Source organism: Ranitomeya variabilis, chromosome 1 (genome assembly GCF_051348905.1).
Source record: "Ranitomeya variabilis isolate aRanVar5 chromosome 1, aRanVar5.hap1, whole genome shotgun sequence".
NCBI classification, from domain to species: Eukaryota; Metazoa; Chordata; class Amphibia; order Anura; family Dendrobatidae; genus Ranitomeya; species Ranitomeya variabilis.
In genome coordinates this window covers 1,125,321,503-1,125,344,339 of record NC_135232.1, presented here as the reverse complement: position 1 = coordinate 1,125,344,339, position 22,837 = coordinate 1,125,321,503, and the positions used below count along the sequence as shown (strand labels likewise).

At 40.0% G+C, this 22,837-nt stretch overlaps 1 protein-coding gene across 4 annotated transcripts in view; it reads left to right on the top strand.

Moving 5' to 3' along the window:
- Window positions 1–21,465, top strand: part of LOC143793370 (catenin alpha-2) — a 1,050,189-nt gene extending 1,028,724 nt beyond the window's left edge. For all 4 annotated transcript variants that reach the window (XM_077280277.1, XM_077280276.1, XM_077280279.1 and 1 more), the window contains one exon: window positions 20,209–21,465. In XM_077280277.1, the coding sequence (XP_077136392.1) occupies window positions 20,209–20,496 (288 nt within the window). In that variant the 3' untranslated portion in view covers window positions 20,497–21,465. The remainder of the gene's footprint in view (window positions 1–20,208) is intronic.
- The last annotated feature ends 1,372 nt before the right edge of the window (window positions 21,466–22,837 follow it).

Genomic DNA, 22,837 nt, shown 5'->3' with positions numbered 1-22,837 from the left:
AAACTCTCCTTCAGGCCCTGGGATCCATATTTATGTATAAAATAAAGAATAAAAATAAAAAATATTGATATACTCACCCCTCCGACGGCCCCGGTTCTCACCGGTCCAAGCGTCTGCCTACGTTCCTAAGAATGCAGAGTGAAGGACCTTCGATGACGTCGCGGCTTGTGATTGGTCGCGTGACCGCTCATGTGACCGCTCACGCGACCAATCACAAGCCGCGACATCATCGAAGGTCCTTCACTCCCTGCATTCTTAGGAACGGAGGCACCGCTAAGAGCCAGGGTCCGCCGGAGGGGTGAGTATATCAATATTTTTTATTTTTATTATTTATTTTTTTACATGAATATGGATCCCAGAGCCTGAAGGAGAGTCTCCTCTCCTCCAGACCCTGGGAACCATACGCACCGCACACTTCCGATTCCGATTTCCGATATCGCAAAAATATCGGAACTCGGTATCGGAATTCCGATACAGCAAATATCGGCCGATACCCGATATTTGCAGTATCGGAATGCTCAACACTAGTGGCGAGGCAACACACACTGCCAAAGATGACTACATCACAGTGCAATACAAGTGAATGACATTACATTACTTCCCCCAGGGTACCGTGATTAGTACGTTGAGTAGTAAATAGTTGTTTTTCTAACCCCTTCGCGACATATGACAAATAGGTACGTCATATTTCATGTCACCCTTCTTGATGCAGGCTCCAGTAGTGAGTCCACATCTTTTCCAGCACATGGCAGCTGATTTGAATAGCTGTTCTGCATCCCTAACAGCCGTGGGTGGAATCATGATCCACCCGCAGCTGATAACATGTTAAATTCAGCTGTCAATCTCTGGCAGAGGCATTTAACAAGCTCGCGCCAGAAGGGCATCACTATCCCCGCCAATTGTCATATGATCGTTGGGCTCCGATGGGTTGACATGACAAATGGGGGTCTGCAGAACACCACTGTGCTTTTCTTTGGAGACCTGCTTAGAGCGCCGCTCAGTGGCCGGCATTCATAGCAAATGAGCATTTCTGCTACACAGTCCATGTGTATAAAGTACAAAGCACAAGCGATCGGATGATCGCAGCTTCAATTCTCCTAATGAGACTGTAAAAGAAGGTGAAAAGTAGAAAAAAAGTTTTAAAAAATATAAAAAATAAAATAAAAATAGAACAATTCCCATCACCGCCTTTTGCCCCGTTCAAAACAATAACAGCAAAAAAAAAAAAATAAATTAAAAACACATATTTTGTATCGTTGATTTCAGAAACCCGCGATATACCACAATATAAAAATAATTCATTAAAAATATTTCAAACCACCAGAATTATGTTTTTTTGGTCTCCGCAACATTACAATAAAATGCAATAACAGGCAATTAAAATATTGTACCTACCAAAAAATAGTAGCGATAAAAACATCAGCTAGGCATGCCAAAAATAAGCAATCACCCAGCCCCATATGCCAAAAAATTAAGATGGAATGGATCTCGTAAAATGGCACAATTGTGTTTTTTTTTTGCTTTTTTGCAAACTTTAGATTTTTTTTTTCACAACATTAAATAAAAAATAGCCTAGACATGTTTGGTGTCTACAAACTCAAAATGACCAGGAGAATCATAATGGTGAGTCAGTTTTAGCATTTAGTAAACATGTTAAAAAAATAAAAAATTGTGGAATTGCAGATTTTCTTTGGCTATTTCACCGCACTTGTTTTTTTTTTCCCCGTTTTCCATTACACTATATGTGAAAATCATTGGTGTCGCTCAAAAGTACAACTCGTCCAAAAAAAATCAAGCCCTCACATGGCCTTATAGCTGGAAAAATGAAAAAAGTAATGTCTCTGGGAAGAAGGAGAGCAAAAAATGAAAATAAAAAAATGTAAAATGGCCTGAGGATGTAGGAGGTTGTAGCACCTCACAGGGCGCTACATGAAAGTGTGAGTCCTGGTAGGGTGTGTGGACTTGTACTGTTAAGGCATCACGCCTGTGCAGGATGCATGTACCTGGAGGTGTGGGTTAACCAGGACCATGTGTTTTACAGTTCAATGAGGGAGACTTCTGTTCCAACACAAACTCTTAACTAGGTGGTAACTTGGTAAATGTTATATACAAGGGATGCAAAGTATTATGAAAGTTCCAATTACTGTATCAAACATTTTTCACTTCTAGTATCCTTCTTCCGTAGATTATTCCATGGTTAGTGAGAGCTAGTGAAGCACACTATTTGTTACACAGTGACTCGGGACTGTAGGCGCTTACTTGATCCCTCAAACTAAAGAGATCCCTAGTCTATCCCTGTTACCCGGATTACCCCTGAAGGTGGAGTCGCTGTGCTCAGAAATCTTGCTATGCTCATATCTAAGCCCTTATCTGTTCCTTCTCCCACCCAGGGAGGTGTAAGGCCAAAGAGTATAGAATTACACAAACCAGACAAACAAGGCAAGACAAACAGGAATAAAAGAAAACTCTAATCATAAAACTATGAATGATGCACAAAAGTGGCTGGCACACAGTAGGATGCACCCAAAGTGTCATGAGTCTCGTGACACACATTGTGATACACCCAAAGTGCCCGACACACTGTATTATGCACCAAAAGTGGCTGACACAGAGTTTGATGAACCCAAAGTGCCCAACACACAGCGTGATGCACTCATAGTGCCCCAAAACACAGTATGATGCACCCCAAGTTCGCAGACACACATATGGTGCACCCAAAGTGTTCCAACGCAGAGTATGATTCACCCAAATTGCCTTGACACACATTATGATGCATTGTAAAGTGCCAAAACACCCAATATGATACCCAAAGTGTCACGACAAACATTCTCACACACCCAAAGTGTCTGACACAGAGTATTAGGCATCCAAATTGGCTAACACACAGTAGACTGCACCCAAAGTGTCCCGACACACAATATGATGAATTCAAAGTGCCTGACACAATGTCATACACCCAAAGTTTGCTGACAAGCATGATGCACTCAGATTGCCCCAACACACAGTATGATGCACCCAAAGTGCCCCAATATACAGTATGATGCCCATACATGATGCCCACACATGATGCTCTAACAATGCATACCCCCAATATGGGGCCCCTACACTCCAACCCACTGACAATTAATTAAAAATACAGGAAAGATATATATCTTGGTACCGTGTTAGCCAGTAGATAGAAAAATATTTAGAATTGAGAGTCCTCAGTGGTTGATACCTTTTAATGGCTAACTGAAAAGATGGTAACAAATTGCAAGCTTTCGAGACTACTCAGGTCTCAGGTCTTTTTCATGTCACCTGTCTAATCCATGTATTTTTTTTTCTGTGCTGTGTTGTGCATAAATATGTGATTCACCAGAATGTATTTTAGTCTATGCCTGATGAAGAGACCTGAATAGTCTCGAAAGCTTGCAATTTGTTACCGTCTTTTCAGTTAGCCATTAAAAGGTATCAACCACTGAGGACTCTCACACTAATCTAGCTCCATTCCCATAATGAGCAGATCAGATCTCCACTTTGTGCAGTGTGCGTGGAGTGACACCATCGAGCTTCAGACGGCACAGGTAAATAAAGGAGCAAGGTAATGATATCCAACTGTATCTGAGTCCAAAAGGCACAGATTCAATTGAAATTGGAACATGTCATTGTCTCCTAGAACAGATCCCCAAATTGGGGAATGTCCTGCTGGACCAGGTGTTTTTTTGAGCCATGAAGTAGCGGAGCTGAATCTGTTTTTTAATGCTTACTTGCGCACATCAAAGAGTAAATTTACTGTTGTACATGGTCAATTTTTTTCTTTGAAATATTTGGCCAGACCAACAGAGCTGAGGTTGATGATTGGGGCCTGCATTTTAGGACTGAGGAGGGAGTGAAAAATGTCAGAGTCATTCAGAATTGTTGGATAGTGACGTGATGAGGGTGTTGAAGAAAGCGTGTTTGGAGAGGTGAAGGACAGAGTTATATGTTTTAAGCATAAACTTAGAATGGATGACATTTTTGGCCTAAAGGGATTTTCTCCACAGACATTTGGCACACTTGGAGCAATGCCGGAGAAAACCTGTTTTCAGTGTGTGACAGAATTTCTGCCGTTTGTGCCGAGCTGTTCTATGTGTAGGAGGTGCAGATTCATGAAGGACACTCATAATGTTTCAGAGGATGGTTAGGACATGAGAGGAGGAGTTTGGGGCCAACGATGACTACAAATTCTTTGTTATGTGCTGGGTTTTGATAGCACATAGATTTCTATAAGTGTGGTAGGTAGTGGTGTCCTGAGCGAGGTGACAATTCTTGACAGAGAAAAAAAGAAGGTTGTCAGATAGTGGGAGAGTGGAGATAGTAAAATCATTTGGGGAGCAGAGACGGGAGAAGACCAGGTCCAGAGTATTCCCACCTTCATGTGTAGGAAAGTTATTAGCTGTGAAAGGCCGAGAGAGGAAGATATAGATAGAAGATGAGTGGCTGATGCTGAGAATTGAACAGCAATGAGGATGTTAAAGTCCCCATGATGAGAGTGGGATGTCACAGAATAGAAATTGAGGAAGTCAGGTGGCAATGTATTTCAGGAATTTGTGGGATTGGCCGGGGGAAGGGGGCACTACAAAAATACAATTCAAAAGGAAAAGAGTCAGAAACATCTGATGGAGTGGATCTGAACAGACAGTAAGATAACTGAGGGTTTTTTGGGGATAAACTGAAAAGCACATTTTGTTGAAAAAAAGAAGACCAACACCTCCAACTTGTCCGTTCTCAGGTCTAGGGACATGTGAAAAATATAGGCCATCATACCAGGGAGCAGTAGCAGTTCTGATGTCCAACTCCTAGATCCAGAATTCAGTAAGAGCCAAAAGGTTAGGAGAATATGAAATGAAAAAGTCATGGATTTAGAGGAGTTTGTTGCACACTGACCTGGAGTTCTAGAGGGCACAGATAAAAGAGACAGGTTAAAGCATGCAAATAATATTATTGAAAATAGTAGGGTTTCTATGTGTAGGAGAGAAGTAGTAAAATTTTCTAATACAGGGAGGTCCCAGGTTAGGTAATATATTTCCTGTGAATAGGAAAATGAAACTAGAGCAAGCAGATGGTTGATTGATTTCTGAGAGCATCTCCTGTGTTGTATGGTGGGAGTGAATGGATCTGTGTGGATTAAAAATGTGAAAACAGCATGTGAGCTATACATATGAAAGGGGAGGAGAGAGGGACTGATATGGATGGTGTAAGAAGAGTGTGTGAAAGGGCAGTAGATATCAGGAGTTGGAGGCTAGAACATAGATAACGCTAATAGATATGGTAGAGCCATTTTGTGGCATAAGCAAACTAGAAACATGTTTGTTTGAATGGCTTGCATGACTTACTTGTCTCCTGCTCTGTCCATCCGCCATGTTTAACTACCTTGTACTTTGAAAATATGGCACTTTAATTAATTCTGCTTACAACAGGGGTTAACTTAACTAGTTAAACAATTAATCGACTGGCGTAAAACAGGCTCAAACAAATATGCTCTTGGGCCAACATGGAGCATAAAGTTGTCTTTGAAGAAGTGAGATAACCTTACAACCCTTAGAAACATACAGGGCTAAATGAAAATTAATGTGTACCATTAATTAAAGCTTGCAAAGATGGAAGTGCAGACAGGCTTTATAAGAGTTAAGACAGAAGGTGAAGTAAAAATATACCTGTATGAAGAGAAGAGAGATGAGTGTAAGATTCATGGCATATTTACCCGTCTTGCATTTTGAAAAATATGGCACTTTATTAAATTTGGCACAAGTGCCCCCATGCACATGTATGTCTCAAATAGATCAATGCAATGTTTTTACGCCTAGCAGAAAATAACGCAATTCCCATCATCTTCTGTGGAGTTCAGCACTTAAAGTCCTGCTGAAATTTCGGGACAATTTGGTTTTCTGACTCGACTGGAACATAAGATAGACTGAGTCACCGCTATTGTGTCAGTCACACGTCTCTGGCAATTGACTGTCAGTACAAGGAGATGTAATATGTGTCTGACTTCCAACATATGACCTTATGTACAGAAATGTCTACTTCGTTTTACTCCTATGAAGTGCTGATCTGGAATAAGATGTGAGAAAGTTTGAGGATGTGACTGGCCCGATAATTTCACTGCTTGTCCAAATCCCACCTAAATTAGATGTTGAGAGAAAAATATGGTTATTGCTCAATCTCTCCCACCTTAGGAGGACGTTGTTTGAGGAACTGAAAAAAACAGCAGGTGGCTCTATAATAAGTATTTGAAAGCAATATCAACCATCTTTATCGCGTGTTACTAGTAGGAGCAAAAAGGGTGTGGATGAGATTTTTTACAAAAGATGATCCAGAAAAAATCATTGTCAGATCCAAGAGAAATGATGAATATGATAGATCTGTCTAAATTTCTGAGCATGATTTAAACATCCTAAATACAACAAACATGACTATGATATATCCATATGATATTATTTTGATTTCACAAGGTCAAAAACAGTGAAACATGGAAAAACAAAGAGATCATGTTCCCCAATGACAGATATACTGTATATTTGCGGTGTTTGGATATCAGACTATTATAGATAGGGCAGCAAATGTTGCATTTCCATTGTGCCATATGATGTCCTTTGTATGGACTGGAGACGTTCAGTCTACCTACCAGTAATTATCTTTCCCTCCACATATTATCACTTTTTTGCTATGAAACTGACAAAAAGCTGGTTTATTTTAATAATTGTTAGCTTCCCCACGTTGGTTGTGGACAAGCAGATGTGACTTTCTGTAATCACACCCCTGCTGTTGATTGTTGATTCCTGGAATAGGCAGGTAAGGACGCTCCTGCAGAAATAACATCAGGCCTCTGTCCAGATTGCATGTTCTGCGGACACATTGGAAAATTGTTGTGATCCCTGGTTCACCTATGACATCTAATATTGATCACGGAGTTATAGTTTTAACATTGTCATCAATGCCATGTTTGATGTCTAGAACAGTGTTTTTGCCATTGGAATTAAAGCTGCCATCCACTTTACCTCCTTGATAGAGTGGTCAACCATGGTGCATGATGTTGTGGGTTAAATTTTTAGTGCAATTAAATCAACAGCAGAGAACAAAGATTTGTTGCAATGCTGCTCTGTGGTCTAAAAACACTTCTGACTGTGAAAAGAAATGGAGGTTGTTCCGAATATCATCCAGTCTTGGCTCAAACCCTTTAACCCTTATCCGGCTGAATAGGTACAATTGTAACTATTCCGTTTTAAAATTGCAATAACTTTTTTTTGAAAAGACGTAGAGGGCTGAAATTTCGTGACATCTCTACATTTTTGGTCCAGAATATATTGGCCAAATTTCAATAAAATATCTCCACCCGCTTCCGAGATAAGGGGTCGAGATCTTTTTGCATCCATAACAAGCTGCATAGGTACAAATGTACCTCATATATTTTGAATGAAGATAATGCAAGGGAAAAAGCATAAATTTTTTTTTAATGATAATGCTATTTAACTATTATAAACAAGTAAAAAACTGTTCATTTACATTATAAAAGAAAATGTAAGAAACTTTTTTTTATTGATTTTCTTTGCAAGTAATGCATGTTGGCTTTGCTACAGAGTGTTCATCGCAAATGGGTTTCACACAAACCACACAAGACTTTCTAGTCTTGCGTTGTTTTCGCCTCAGGTCTCTGCAGACATAGCAACTACCAACAACAGGGGAGGGTCCACGACTACCATGAGGTATGTTGGGGCCAGCTGCTGGCTGCGATGCTACCACAATGCATCGTCCAAGCACCATTTCTACTGCACCTCGAAGAAAATGGTTTCTCATTATCATTTTGTTTGTACTACGATCTTCAATTGCAATCATACACAGCTGATTTGCGAGATCTTTCAGGAACTTTCTTCGTTGATCCTTTGCCCTGAAGCTTGGATTGTGTTCTCTGTAGATGATGTAGGATGCTAACCCACTGACATCAATCATATTGTAGAAAAATGCCAAAGTCCAACGTGATGTTCGTCGTTTCACAGTGTACTCTCCCAACATTTTATCCATAACATCAACGCCACCTTTTGTTATGTTGTAGTATTTTATTATCTCTGGCTTGGCTGCTAGTGTCTCTTCAACTTCTCCCGTCATGTGCATAGATGATAGAAGCACGACTGATTTGTTCTTCTTTGGTACATATGAACAGACGGTTGCATCATGATTGTAGGCAAAATTTGTCGAGTTTACAGGCCTTTCTTTGGCAGGCTGCATGTTGTTAGGTAGGAACCTTTTGTTTTTTCTCACTGTACCAACTAGTGTCATGTTCCAGGAGTTCAATACCTTAGCTAGTTCCATGGTTGTAAAGAAGTTATCGGTGGTGACATTTCTTCCAGAGCCTTTATACGAGCTCACTAGGTCCAATACTGTTCGTTCTCCAATGTTTACTTGTCGAGGACCATCAGTTGGTTTCCCAGTGTAGAGCTGACCTTGTAAAGTGTAGGCATTTGATGAGTCACAAGCCCAGAAAATCTTTATGCCATATTTAGCTGGTTTTGAAGGTATATACTGGGTAAATTTAGTATGACCTCTAAATGGAAATAATTGCTCGTCGACGGTGATACAATGATATGGCTTGTAGGCTCTCTCCAGATTACTGTTCAGCATTGTCCAGATGTCCCGTATTGGTGCAGCTTTATCTGTTTGCACACGTTCTGCACGTGTATTTTCGTTGTCAAACCTGATAAATCTGAGTATCATCTTGAAGCGGTCACGAGACATGGCTGCACGTATAAGAGGCAGAGCAGCAACATTCCACATTTCCTCCAGATTCTCTTTGTTGGCTCTGTGCACACCAGCAGCAATCAGTATGCCCAAAAATGCATGAAGTTCAGTTTCAGTAAATTGCTTGAATGTTTTTTGTGGTGGCCGTTTGGAAGAATCAGGAAAACGTTGTACCAGTTTGTTGTTGTAAGCATCACAAACTCTCTTGGCCTTTCGATTCGTTTCCCGTAATATGATGTCACACATCTCGGGAGTCATGATGGACTTGAATAGCTCTTTTGCTGTATATAGGTTGCTGATTGCTGCAGGGCCACCTCTTTGTCGTAGGACATTACGAGATTTTGTTTGTGCATTTGGCAGTGGATTACTGCACCATTGAGTTTCATCCTTAGCAGTCCAAATGTCGCCTGCACTTTGAGGCACAGAATCATCCTCAACACTTTCGTCTGATTCGTATTCATTTTCATGCTCTATGACCATTTCTTGTTCAATGTCTGAATCTTCTTCAGTAACATCCACTTGTGGTACATAGTTTTCATCATCAGATGCAACATATGGTTCATCCTCATGCTCAGAATCAGATTCTTCTAGCATTCGCATTATTTCGTCAGACGTAAATCTGTAAATATGAAAAAATGTAAAATAAATAATTTTCCGAAATACTACATTATTGGCTTTTCACAAAATTATATTAACCTGCAAACACGTTTTCTTGGATTATGGCGGAAACTAGATCCAGCATTACTATCACTCATGATGACTTGCTAGATGAATTTTGGCTTCGTATTTTGTGCTGAATATAAATAAAACATCGTAAAACAATATGTAGATACTAATTATTATCCATTTTTCGTATAAAAATTATACCTATAGTGATAAGTTTCATACAAAATATATGTAAGCCAAGTCCAGGCTGAAAGACAATTTGACTGTTCTGTCCCCACATAATGAGAATAAAGGTATAACTGGCTGTTAGATGCTGTGAGACTTTCCTACCTTCGTTTCCAAGAAATTGAAGACTTCACAAGCCTAGAAATGTGTGCTCACAGCAATGAGATGAACAGCAAAATGGCTAATGAGAGGAGGGAGGCAGGAAGACAAGTAGAAGCCACTCCCAGTTTGAATTAACTTAATTGACAGCAACATAAGTGACCAGTAACAACACTGAACAATAGATATCAGCATAACATTTGTAGCTGAATGAACTTTAGTTTCTGAAACCAAGTAAAGTCTTCCCACAGTGGAGGTATATGTGAAGGTACAATTGTACCTATGCAGCCTGTTAAGGTTGTAAAATTATGCAGCCTGACAAGGGTTAAGGAGCAAGTTGGGTTGTTATTTGTATACATTACATCAAAAGATTCTAAAAGATATTTCACTAGAGCCCTGGGATCCTGATTGTATCTATCTATCTATCTATCTATCTATCTATCTATCTATCTACCTGTCTGTCTATCTGTCTAGATAAAAACAAACAATGTAGGTAACACTGCAAACAGTTCAGATGCAAAAAAGTAGTGGTTTATTGGCCCATGTGAAAAATAGCAATGTTTTGCCTCATCAAGAATGAATCGTACAATTTGTCTGTTCACCAAGAGTTATTGTCCACAGTGTCCATCTACCCATCCATCCATCCATCCATTCATAATCCATCCATCCATACACTCAACTACCCACTCTCCCATCCATCCATCTTCTCACCCATCCATCTGTCATCCATCTGTAGTGTGTCCTCCCCTGCATTGTGAGTAGCTTCTGTACACTACAGCTCACTCTCTAACTGCCCCTGTACTTTATCCCCTGCATTTGTGAGTTGCGATTCTCCATTTCTAGTCACCTCCATTTTAGATGCTATGCATTTCTCATTTCCTGTGTTCTGGAGTCATCTAATGGTGAAAGTGCACAATGACTCAATTATTGTTTTGTAAGGATCTGAGATGTGAATCCGGTGACCTATTGGCCAGCTCCTAGTCACATGGTCAATAGGAGGAGCTGTTTTCCAGGCAAGTCTAGAATGTTCGTTAGTCTGAGGGATGCCCTCAGGGAGAGCAGAACACACGTGGAGGCTGTTTTCATTACAAGATCTCCTGCAGGCCTAAGAGCCTGGGTTCCCTCTAAAACCTCTACGGACATCATTCTAAAGTCTTTCTGACTGGAATCACCTCAGTTTTTACATTCACCTATAAGTACTTGTGCACGTGCCGTGACACACTGTGGAGTTAACCCCGAGTACAGGTCTGTAACCTCTTCCTTCCGTAAACTACCAAAAGACACTGTCAAGTGCTCTTAAAGCTCCAGACCCCAATCACATCTCACCATCTTAGTGAGAACTGTAATTGTCATGGACTACCCATGAGAGACTGTTCCTTATTTGTTCCAAGTTGTAATTACCGTTCCTGCTGAAGTAAAAGCAACCATTATCCCCGATACCGATGTGTGTCATAATTCCTTCAGCTGCGGACACCATGTGGGGGAGGATATCAGGGAACATTCGGCCTGGTCATTATACATCCATCCATCATCCACCCATCCATCATCCAACCACTCACCCACCCGTCCATCCATCCATCCATCCATCATCAATCCATCTGCTCACTCATCTATCAATATATCCTTCATCCATCAATCCATCCATCATCCAGCCACTCACCCACCCACTCATCCATCCATCTGCTCACCAATCCATCCATCTATCATCCATCCATCCATGCACCCATCCATCAACCATCCATCATCCATCCATGCATCCATCCATGCATCCATCCATCTATCATCCGCTCACCCATCTAGCCATCCATCTATCCATCCTCCCATTCATCCATCTATCATCCATCCATGCATCCATCCATCCATCATCCAGCCACTCACCCACCCACTCATCCATCCATCTTTCCATCCATCTGCTCACCCATCCATCCATCTATCATCCATCCATCCATGCATCCATCCATGCATCCATCCATCTATCATCCGCTCACCCATTGAGCCATCCATCTATCCATCCTCCTATTCATCCACCTTACACTTATATACTGTATACTTTCCCCTGAAGAGACACTTTACAAGTGACATTTCATTTCCATGACTTCCCGTCACCTCCATTTACTGCTGTAAACAGAACATTTTATTTCCATGTTGCACTGGAATAAAAAGAAATGCAAATATGTTCTCTCCATGGATTTTATTTTTAGATGCAGTATGAGAAGAATGAACATGAATGCAATTATTATTGTTTCTAGCGGATTGTGGCCTCCTCTTGGTGCGATGTAAACGTACAAATCCACATAATGAATTGTATCATTATATAAGGCCTATCACACACATACAACACTTCTATCAGAAGCTTTCAGTCTGGGAGGCCGCAGAGACTCGGGCACCAGAACGTGTCATCGGCCATTGCACTGCGCCTGAAATACCCAACCGACGTATGCAGAAATATCAAAGTTTTCCAGTCAGATAAATAATATATAAAAGTGTGATTTGCATTTATATTACATTCAGATCTTTTTTTTTCAATTTGTGCATAAAGAATTATTTGTTGAAACAATGACTTTGGTCGGGGAGGGTCCTCCGTTATTCCCATGGGTCAGTGTGCAAATTACCAACTGCTATCAAGAAGCAGAGGATTCTGGGACAGAGATCATTTGCATACAATTCCCCATACTTTATGTTTGTCCTCTGTAAAGTCAACCTACTTGGCCTTTTTCTTTCTTAGATTATGAAAATACACCAAGTAATCCAATAGAGAAAGAGACTCTCATATTATCCAAAAATTATCCAAAAACATTATTTTTTTATTCATTGAAAATATCAAAAATACATACAAACAAAAAACGTATATATTAGAAAAGTTAATGGGAATTTAGCCGGCATCCCGATATAGATTTCACAGCCTAATGTATAAAATACTTAGGTATCATACCCCAGAACAGAAGTTTGTATTGAGGATAGTGTCCAGGATCCCAATCTAGGGTCATCAGTATGAGATCAGTGGGGTCCAGCATCCAGGGCCTCCATCAGCTTTAATCACAAGGTACTAATGAACATTTAGAGAGTTTGTAACTGTGGCCACATCCTAATATCATGTCAGTCATGATAGAGAGATAACAGGTGCACAACAATGGAACTTTCTCTGGTCTGACAAATTTTCCTGGTGCGCCTGATCTCGCCTCACCACTTTAACACCAATGGATTTGCACCCACACCATCCACACTCACACCTCCCAACTTTGAAAGACTGATTGAGGGACTGAAAAAGGGAAACATACTGACATCTTATTTTACACTTATTTCATTTATTTTACAATTTTTAATTTAGAACCCTTACCTCACCCAGTCTATATGTGCCAACACTAAAATATTTCTTCTAGCAAAGCCCATTAGTATTCCTACACAGTTACCCTTTGATGGCCTCAAAGTATGCCGATGCACAGTATGATGCTCTCAGTGTTCACTTTGCACAGTAAGATGACCCCAAGGGGCTTCAGTATACAATATTATGCCCCTACAGTGCCAGCCATACAGTATCATGGCCTACAATAGAATTCCCCCAAGCATATAATGCCTCCACTGCCCCTTAAACACAGTATTATGTCCCCACAGCACTTTCCCTCATACTCTAGTGTTGCAGTTCTCCTGTGCTTCAGCTTTTCATTACTGTACTTTCCCGTGCAAACACCTATAGATCTGTGGTGCACAGGCATAGCCGAAATTGTTGGCACCCTGAAAATTGCTCCAGGAAGAGAAGTATTTCTCCAAAAAAATTATTGCAATTACACGTGTTTTCTTATATACATTTATTTCCTTTGTGTGTATTGGAACACCACAAAAAAGCTGAGAAAAAAGCAAACTGGGCATAATTTTACAGCAAACCCCATTCTGGAATGCTGTAGATAAGCCCCCAATGTAACTTGAAAGATGAGAAAAAGAGGTTATGTCATACTCACCTGGGCGGGCGGTCCGATCTGATGGGCCTCACGATCCGGTCCATGGCCTCCCATCTTCTTACGATGACGTCCTCTTCATGCTGCGACTCCGGTGCAGGCATACTTTGTCTGCCCTGTTGAGGGCAAAGCAAAGTACTGCAGTGCGCAGATGGCGGGCCTCTCTGACCTTTCCCGGGGCCTGCGCACTGCAGTACTTTGCTCTGCCCTCAACAGGACAGACAAAGTATGCCTGCGCCAGAACCGCAGCGTGAAGACCAGAAGAGGACGTCATCGTAAGAAGATGGGAGGTGCTGGACCGGACCGCAACACCCATCGGACCAGACCGCAGCGGGAACGCCCCTGGGTGAGTATAATCTAACCTCTTTTTCTCATCTTTCAGGATACATCCGGGGCTTATCTACTGCATTACAGAATGCTGTAGATAAGCCCCTCATGCCGGTGGACTTAGCTCACCTTCGATTTTGGGGGTTACAGGTTCCCTTTAAAGAGTGCCTTCTCCCAACAGCAATTTTAAGGTGCTCAATGGCTGTTCAGAACTCTTCAGTGCTTTGTTTTCACCCATATCTCACTGCTTCTTGAAATGTGTTTGGGGTCATTGTCCTGCTGGAAGATCCATGATCTAGCACACAAACCCACCTTTCTGTCATTTGGCACTACATTGCTACCCAAAATCCTTTGGTAATCTTCAGATTTCATGATGCCTTGTACACAGTCATGGCAGGTAGCTCCAGAGGCAGTAAAACACCCCCAAAACATTTTTTAGCCTCCACCATATTTGACAGTAGGTACTGTGTTCAAAGTCACTAAATTTGGCGCAGTTTCACTCCTCTTCCCCATTCACATTTTCTTGGTGTATTTTTCAATAAGCAAGTATGTTGGCACAAATTAAGCAGCTTTTGGTGTCAACTTGCTATGTTTGGTGGCAAAAGTAGCAAGAACAGTTCACGACAGGAGCAAAACCCATTTTTGACTTTTTGCCAAATTCATGGATCACATGGGCCATTTTGAATAATCTATCTATCTATCTATCTATCTATCTATCTATCTATCTTGTATCTGTCATAATAATGATTCTACAATAAACATCAGTAATTACTTATTTTAAACAGATCAGGTCATACACCCACCGAACAGCTATTGATGACATGTAAATCACTTTGTCATCAGTGTCAAATATCTATTTAAATTTACATTGGAAACAAAAATATAATTTATATGGCACATAAATCCATAAACTGCTAACACCCCATCTAAATAAATACATACGGCATTCTGCAGCATTGCTCATATTTTCACACTGCATAAAATGCGCTTTCCTACGACAAAGTCACTCCGCCAATTAGAGACCCCCGTTATTGCTGCAGGGCTTTCACTTCCCTTTTATTCAAAGGAACGTTACAAAGTCTTTTTGTGCTTATTTAGGCCATCACTTTATTGGTAGGCCAGACTGTCATGTGTAGATTGTGCCACTTTGTATCACTGCTTATACTTAATATATATTTGTCAGTGCCTGATATATAGGACTTGACACAGTATTACATGTATCCCCGAGTATATAAATAACATTACCATAGTTAGATCTGTGTCACTGCTCCACTTAATATGGAAATGTCGAGTGTCCTTTGTCATCTCTTTAATGTGCTGGAAATTCTTGCTCCTGTACCCTTCACTGACACTATATTTATCATAATTCTAGAACTTTTATTGAGGTTACTGGTAAAGTATGTACATATGGAATATTATATCTATTATGTGTGTATTCTAATTTATTTGTCTGATTTAATGAAATAAATACATCCAAAGCCTCTCAGAAAAAAAAGAAAAACTTTTCTACATATATTTGACCATTTCGATTAACGGTGCTGGTCTGTCTTCCATGGCATCGCGGGGCTTAGTAAGTGGTGCTCAGGATGCCGAGAAAAGGATGCCCAGTACAGAAGTGAGGATCAGACTGGAAGATCGAAACAGTACAATTCAGTAGAGAAGTAAAAATAAAACGGAAAAATGTAGGAAAATCACACAAATTACCAAAGGCATTTTTTCTGATTGGGTTGCATAGGGTTGAAGAGATTAGAAAAACATGGCTATTTCTTTCGCAACGCTTTTCCACATGTTTTGCATGACGTTACAGGTCAGCTTCAATCACTCTACTGGACCTAAGCTTCATTACAATATATAGCTCATGGACAAATTTGGCTCTTTATCTAGATGAGAGGAGCAATGTTTGACTAATCTTGGACAAAGCCCAAAATTTGGTATGCAGTTGACTGTCGTAACTAGAGATGAGCGAACCGAAACTGTAAAGTTCGGGGTTCGTACCGGACACCCGGTGCTGAATTCTGAACAACGACTTCTCCCAGTAGTCCATTTTAGTCTTTGGAGTTCCATGAGGAAATAAATAGATCCCTATACCTTACTATGACCATTTTACAGCCCTTTTCCAGCACTAAAGTTTGGTCACCATTAACTTCTGTGTGGTTCAAGTTTGGGTAGAGTTCTGGTACCCAAACCAAACTTTGGATAGAAGTTTGGTCGAAGCTAACAAACTCAAACATTTACAGGTGGGCTCATCCCCAGTCATCAGTCCACCACACCTCTATACTAAGTATATAGCTTCTTCACAAACAACCCACTGGTAGCCCTGAAGTCCTGTCCCTGCCAAAAAAAAGCACAACTTTCCAGCTCCATTAAGTCAGATGGACCACCGGAAAAGACCAGAAAACTCTCAGATATAACTGGGCTCTTAAACACCAACCAATAGCAACGTCAACTTTTCAGGTCTAACCTATCGGTCCCTGACGGTTTTGGGCTTCAATGTAAATCTAAAATAGGGCTCACCAACCATATTATGAATAATTGCACAGAAGTAAAGGTTTAAAACCTGTAATGTTGATGAAGAGTTGCTATTGACCAGGTCTAGAAATAATTGCTACCAATGCAATATTTTTTCACTGTTCCGATGCTATCACCTGGCCCTACACTTTTTCTATTTAGCTGAAATTTAAACCCAATTTGTCTCATACCAACAATTCCTCTCATCACTGTAGTGTCAGCAACTATGTAGGATTCAGTGTTTCCCAACAAATGTCTTTTGGCCCCTCCACAGATGTTGCCATCTTGGGATGTCATTGAATTACTGCAACTTAGTTCCACAGTAAAAACCATATCACTGGCAGTGAACGCTAGGGTAGAAGCTGCGTTATTGGGTTGTATGTAATTGGCCTTTTTAACATTTAATGTGTAATCAGAAAATGACCTACTGTAATATTTAAATCAGGATTTTTATGTTTTGCTGCTTTTTTCAATTCTCAATAAAAATTGTCAATAGCAATTCCTGATGTGCAGAGAAAACATTTCAACTGTCTCATTATCATAACAAACTTGATTATAAGTACGTGTAACAAATCGGTACAGTAGATAACACAGGATCCACCATTTACAGAATGTTTCTTGCAGCTCACCTCCTCCTCTTATACAGTAATTGATAAAACCTCTATATACAGTAGATAACACAGGATCCACCATTCACAATAGGTGATGTCACAGCTCACCTCCTCCTCCTGTACAATGACTGGTAACACCTCTATATACAGTAGATCAGGGGTGACAAACTGCATTCCTCAAGGGCTGCAAACAGGTCATGTTTTCAGGATTTCCTTGTATTGCACAGGTGATCATTTAATCACCTGCACAGAATGTTTCCAGCACCTTGTGCAATGAGAAGGAAATCTTGAAAACACGCATGGTTTGAGGCCCTCGAGGAATGCAGTTTGACACCCCTGCAGTAGATAACACAGGATCCACCATTCACAATACGTGATGTCACAGCTCACCTCTGCCTCCTGTACAATGACTGACAACACCTCTATATACAGTAGATAACACAGGATCCGCCATTCACAATAGGTGATGTCACTGCTCACCTCCTCCTCCTGTACAATGACTGATAACACAGGATCCACCATTCACAATACGTGATGTCACAGCTCACCTCCTCCTCCTGTATAATGACTGATAACACCTCTATATACAGTAGATAACACATGATCCATCATTCACAATAGGTGATGTCACAGCTCACCTCCTTCTCCTGTACAATGACTGATAACACCTCTATATACAGTAGATAACACATGATCCATCATTCACAATAGGTGATGTCACAGCTCACCTCCTCCTCCTATATAATGACTGATAACACCTCTATATACAGTAGATAACACATGATCCATCATTCACAATACGTGATGTCACAGCTCACCTCCTTCTCCTGTACAATGACTGATAACACCTCTATATACAGTAGATAACACATGATCCATCATTCACAATAGGTGATGTCACAGCTCACCTCCTCCTCCTGTGCAATGACTGATAACACCTCTATATACAGTAGATAACACAGGATCCACCATTCATAATAGGTGATGTCACAGCTCACCTCCCCCTCCTGTACAATAACTGATAACACCTGTATATACAGTAGATAACACAGGATCCACCATTCACAATAGGTAATGTCACAGCTCACCTCCTCCTCCTGTACAATGACTGATAACACCTCTATATACAGTAGATAACACAGGATCAACCATTCACAATAGGTGATATCACAGCTCACCTCCTCCTCCTGTACAATAACTGATAACACCTGTATATACAGTAGATAACACAGGATCCACCATTCACAATAGGTAATGTCACAGCTCACCTCCTCCTCCTGTACAATGACTGATAACACCTCTATATACAGTAGATAACACAGAATCCACCATTCACAATAGGTGATATCACAGCTCACCTCCTCCTCCTGTACAATGACTGATAACACCTCTATATACAGTAGATAACACAGGATCCACCACTCACAGTAGATGATGTCACAGGTCACCTCCTCCGACTGTACAATGACTGATAAGATAACACCTCTATGTACAGTAGAAAACATAGGATCTACCATACACAATCAATGATATCACAGCTCACCTCCTCATCCTGGTGATCCTTAGAATAATCCTGGAAAGTTTGGAGTCGATAATCTTGGGAAAATCTACCAACAGTGTCAGGCTGGTCTCTCCCATTAAGCATATTTTCTCAGCTCCACTTGTATTTCTTTTTTACTTGTTTTTATTATAACCAAGACTTGGGGAAAATCACTTTAATTTGACTATTTATTCTGGGTTTTCAGCCAACATAATACATTTCACTATTTGTATGCTGCCGTGGTTTCCGGATATATTAAATGCACCATCACAAATCTGTTGGCTGAAAGCTCAGACGAGCCGGTGGATCATACAAGAATATGACAGCTATCGGTAATAAATTGCCTCCTTGCGCAGCGGGTTGATGGATCTAAAAGCAGCAAGTTTATGGTCAACGTATATTTCTTGCTTTGGCCGGAGACGCTCTTGTTTAATTTCTGGTTTATGTTGTGGATATTTGATATTAATTAAATGATGCATGTTTTGTTCTCCGCTTTTTGTATTTTATGGCTTTCTTTAAGTAATACGTCTACATAAAAGCCGGCATTCAAAATGGCTGTCGTCATATTTGCTGCATTGCTCTTAACCAAATGCTTCTGTTTCCCATACATAGAAAGTTGTAATATCTTGTTCTTCTTAGCTTTCTCCTCTTAAATCATTGGTAAAGTGTATTAACCGTGGCCTAAAGGGTAAAACATCACCGGATATCATGTTTCTACTGTATTTGCAAATGCATAAAATTACATTTTAAAATCCAGATATGTGAAAGTTTAGACAATAAGAAATAAGATTGGGACTGGAGAAGCAAAGGAGCTGCTAGAATCTAGAACCTCATACAATATTGATCCCCCTAAGGAATTGCATAAACCAACCTTACTTACAGCAATTACTTATTAATTGGATTTATTTATTTGTTGATGCATTAATTCATTAATAACTTAAAGAAATTTCCCACTACTAGGATAACCCCTCCTTAAACGAAATGTTTGGCCCCGATAAAATAATAAAGCCTATACTCACCTCCCGTGCCATCACCATAACAGCGATAATATTTATTATGAATTCTAAATATTTGTTTGGGTGTGAGATCAAACAATTGTGACCACCATTGGTCATAAAAATGGGGTTCTGGTGACTTGTTATCTTTAACTCAACAGTCAAAAATAGTGAACAGGATCGGATAGAGGAAGTAGAGGATAGAGAAGAGGTTTAGGTTGCGGTCTTTCTTATTTCTACATATTTCCTATTTATAATGAGGTTTGAAGATGGTCATGTTCTTCCACTTTCTATTATTTCCAAATAAATTCAGGTAACCAGGGATCATAATTCGACTCCAAACCAGTTCTGATCTTACTAACATGGAAGGCTTTTATTAAATATCTTTTAAACTTTTTGACCACAACTTTTGCCTTGTATCGTAGGTGTAAACCTGTTCCATCTGTATTTATATTTAATTTCTTCATAGATGGAGAAACAGCTCGTAATGAATCTAAAAAAATGACCCATTTGTGTATTTTTCCTTGCAGTTGGACAGTGCCACATCCCTTATTCAGGCTGCCAAAAATTTGATGAATGCCGTTGTGCTCACCGTGAAGGCCTCCTACGTAGCCTCAACCAAGTACCAGAAGATCTACGGCACGGCAGCGGTCAACTCTCCCGTTGTATCTTGGAAGATGAAGGCTCCAGAGAAGAAGCCACTAGTAAAAAGGGAAAAACCAGAAGAATACCAGACCCGAGTAAGAAGAGGATCCCAAAAGAAGCACATCTCGCCAGTCCAGGCTCTTAGTGAATTTAAAGCAATGGATTCATTCTAGAACTCTAGGCTTTACTAACAAGATATTTTTTTTTAAAGAAGTCATTTTGTATGCTTACCTGCCGACTTGTATGCGTCTGGCATGAACTCAACCTCAGCAGTGTCCGTTTTTGCATGCTATTCCCAGATTTTATTGGAGTTAAGATCCATATTAGAGGAAGCCCATTGAACGCTGGTAAAATTAGAATTAAAAGGGTAAAAAGTTTTTGCCCTTCTCCGGCCCCTTTTTAAGCTTTAGATCCAGATGAGCATTCAATTAACAGAGGACTTAAAATAAATAAATAAATAAATGCAAGAAAAAGGGAGCGTGAAATGCATGCAGTAACCATTAGGTTGGCAGGTATCTTTGGTAAGAGACGAAAGACTTATGGTAGATCATTCAGCTTGTAATGCTTTTGTTTAGTGCAATCTATGCCTAGCAAATATGCCTAAATGTGTGGCCCAGATGATAAGCGTACATCCTCGTGATAGTATGTGGCTTTTTAAGTATCAATTAGTAACCTTAACCTAAAGCTTATCACTTATTATTGTGTATTCTGTTCTCTGTGTTACAAAGTGTTATCTAATATGTTACTAATTAGTCCCCACTCCCCAGAACTGATGACCTAACAGCTAGCTGACTCTATGTATTGGCGTGTGTGAAGCACATTGAGATGACATGGCCTGTATTATTAGTTTTGACGTTTGGCCACGGAATTGGATTTGTACACGACATGCAGTGGTGGCATCCATTTTTTTTTTGCAGTCTACTTGTCCAATTAATCAGTCGATGTCACTAGTCTAGAGGCTAAACGAATATTAGTTCAATGGCTGCCACCAGTGTGTACGTGGGGTTTCCATTTTAACACAACCATTTGGAAAACTTAATAATGTGGCAGCTTAAAAGCAAAATGTAGATATTCAGCAGCTTGGACTAGAGGTGCCGACCATGGCTTTGTACCCAGTAACTCAATAAAGTCATAAATTCCCTCAAATTGTATGTACATTTGTTTTTTAGTGTTTTATGTCACCGTTTATGATGAATTTGCTTCTTATTTATAATACATCCAGGACTTTGTTACTCTTCAAAAAAGAGTTTGTCCACTAAAATACGGTAGGAAAAGCAGAGAGTGGATTATTGGCGCACTAATTTTACATTCTAGATTCCTCTTTATTTTTCTAGACAATATGAATTACTTGATGGTTCTGATGATTCAAAAAACTCTGTTGTCTACAATCATGTGGTCTTTTTTATACTATTTTAATGTGATCCTGCTATGTAAAATTATTAGGTCTGAGTTTAATTCATGTGGAATGAGTTGGCCAGAACTTACTTGTTCAGATTGCTGCGGTGCTGATCCTCCGGTGGACCTCCCCGGTCTTTGTTTACTTCCTTGAAGCAATGATGATGCACATGTACATCCATTTGACATCTACAGCCATTGAAAAGACTGAGAGGTCTTGTACCACGTTTGCTAGCATTACCACAATGGTAAAGTGCATGTACTTTACAGCACATCACCAACGATGTAAACAAGAACCGGTGAGAACCACCGGAGCTGAAGAGGATGGAACATTTGGAACATTTACTTATGTTAGTCATACTTTCTTTAATACAAGACTACCCATTTAATAAATATTTGAAGTCCCTGGGACATAATTCAAACCTTTCAACAGTGATTTAATTTATCTTGTACTATTTTTAATACTAGTCCTCGAGGCATCCATGTCCAAGTGGAACTGCTAACTTAGCACCACTATAGTTATGCCCTTTTCTGTAAGATCTTAAAGTTGGCCGTAGGTGTTGACTTTCCAATGAAGAATCCTATTATTTCAACTGAGTTAATTGAAAAAGTAGTCTTTTGTTCCTAGGCCATCTCCAACCCAGCAGGAGAATCTAGTATTTAACATGATTTGCCTTTTCTTACAGATCATGTTGGCTGTCCCTTTGATAAACATCACAAAATATAAAGTATAAAGTATATCAAAGTCATTTTTTCTACTCCACAATCCGTAAAATGCACATACATGGAAGACTTGGATGAATGCTAGTTGAACATACTGCAGTTCTCGTTGCAGTTATGGTTATGACCCATTTATGTGTTCTCCCTTTTACACTTTGCTCGCCTTATACTTGTTGCACACTTCCTCTTTATGGTGCCTAGAGTCTACAATTAGGTCAGACTTCCTTCTTTGTACAAAACTCCATGTCTTATTAAAAAGATATTCTGCCCTAGAAATACCATATGGACTATATCGCCTGACTAGTTGGGCACCTCTCGGCATTGTTTGCAAGCTTCAACTGGAGAGACTTGTTCAAAAAAATCCCTCTATGCAGTATTTTATCTATGAAAAAATGTTGA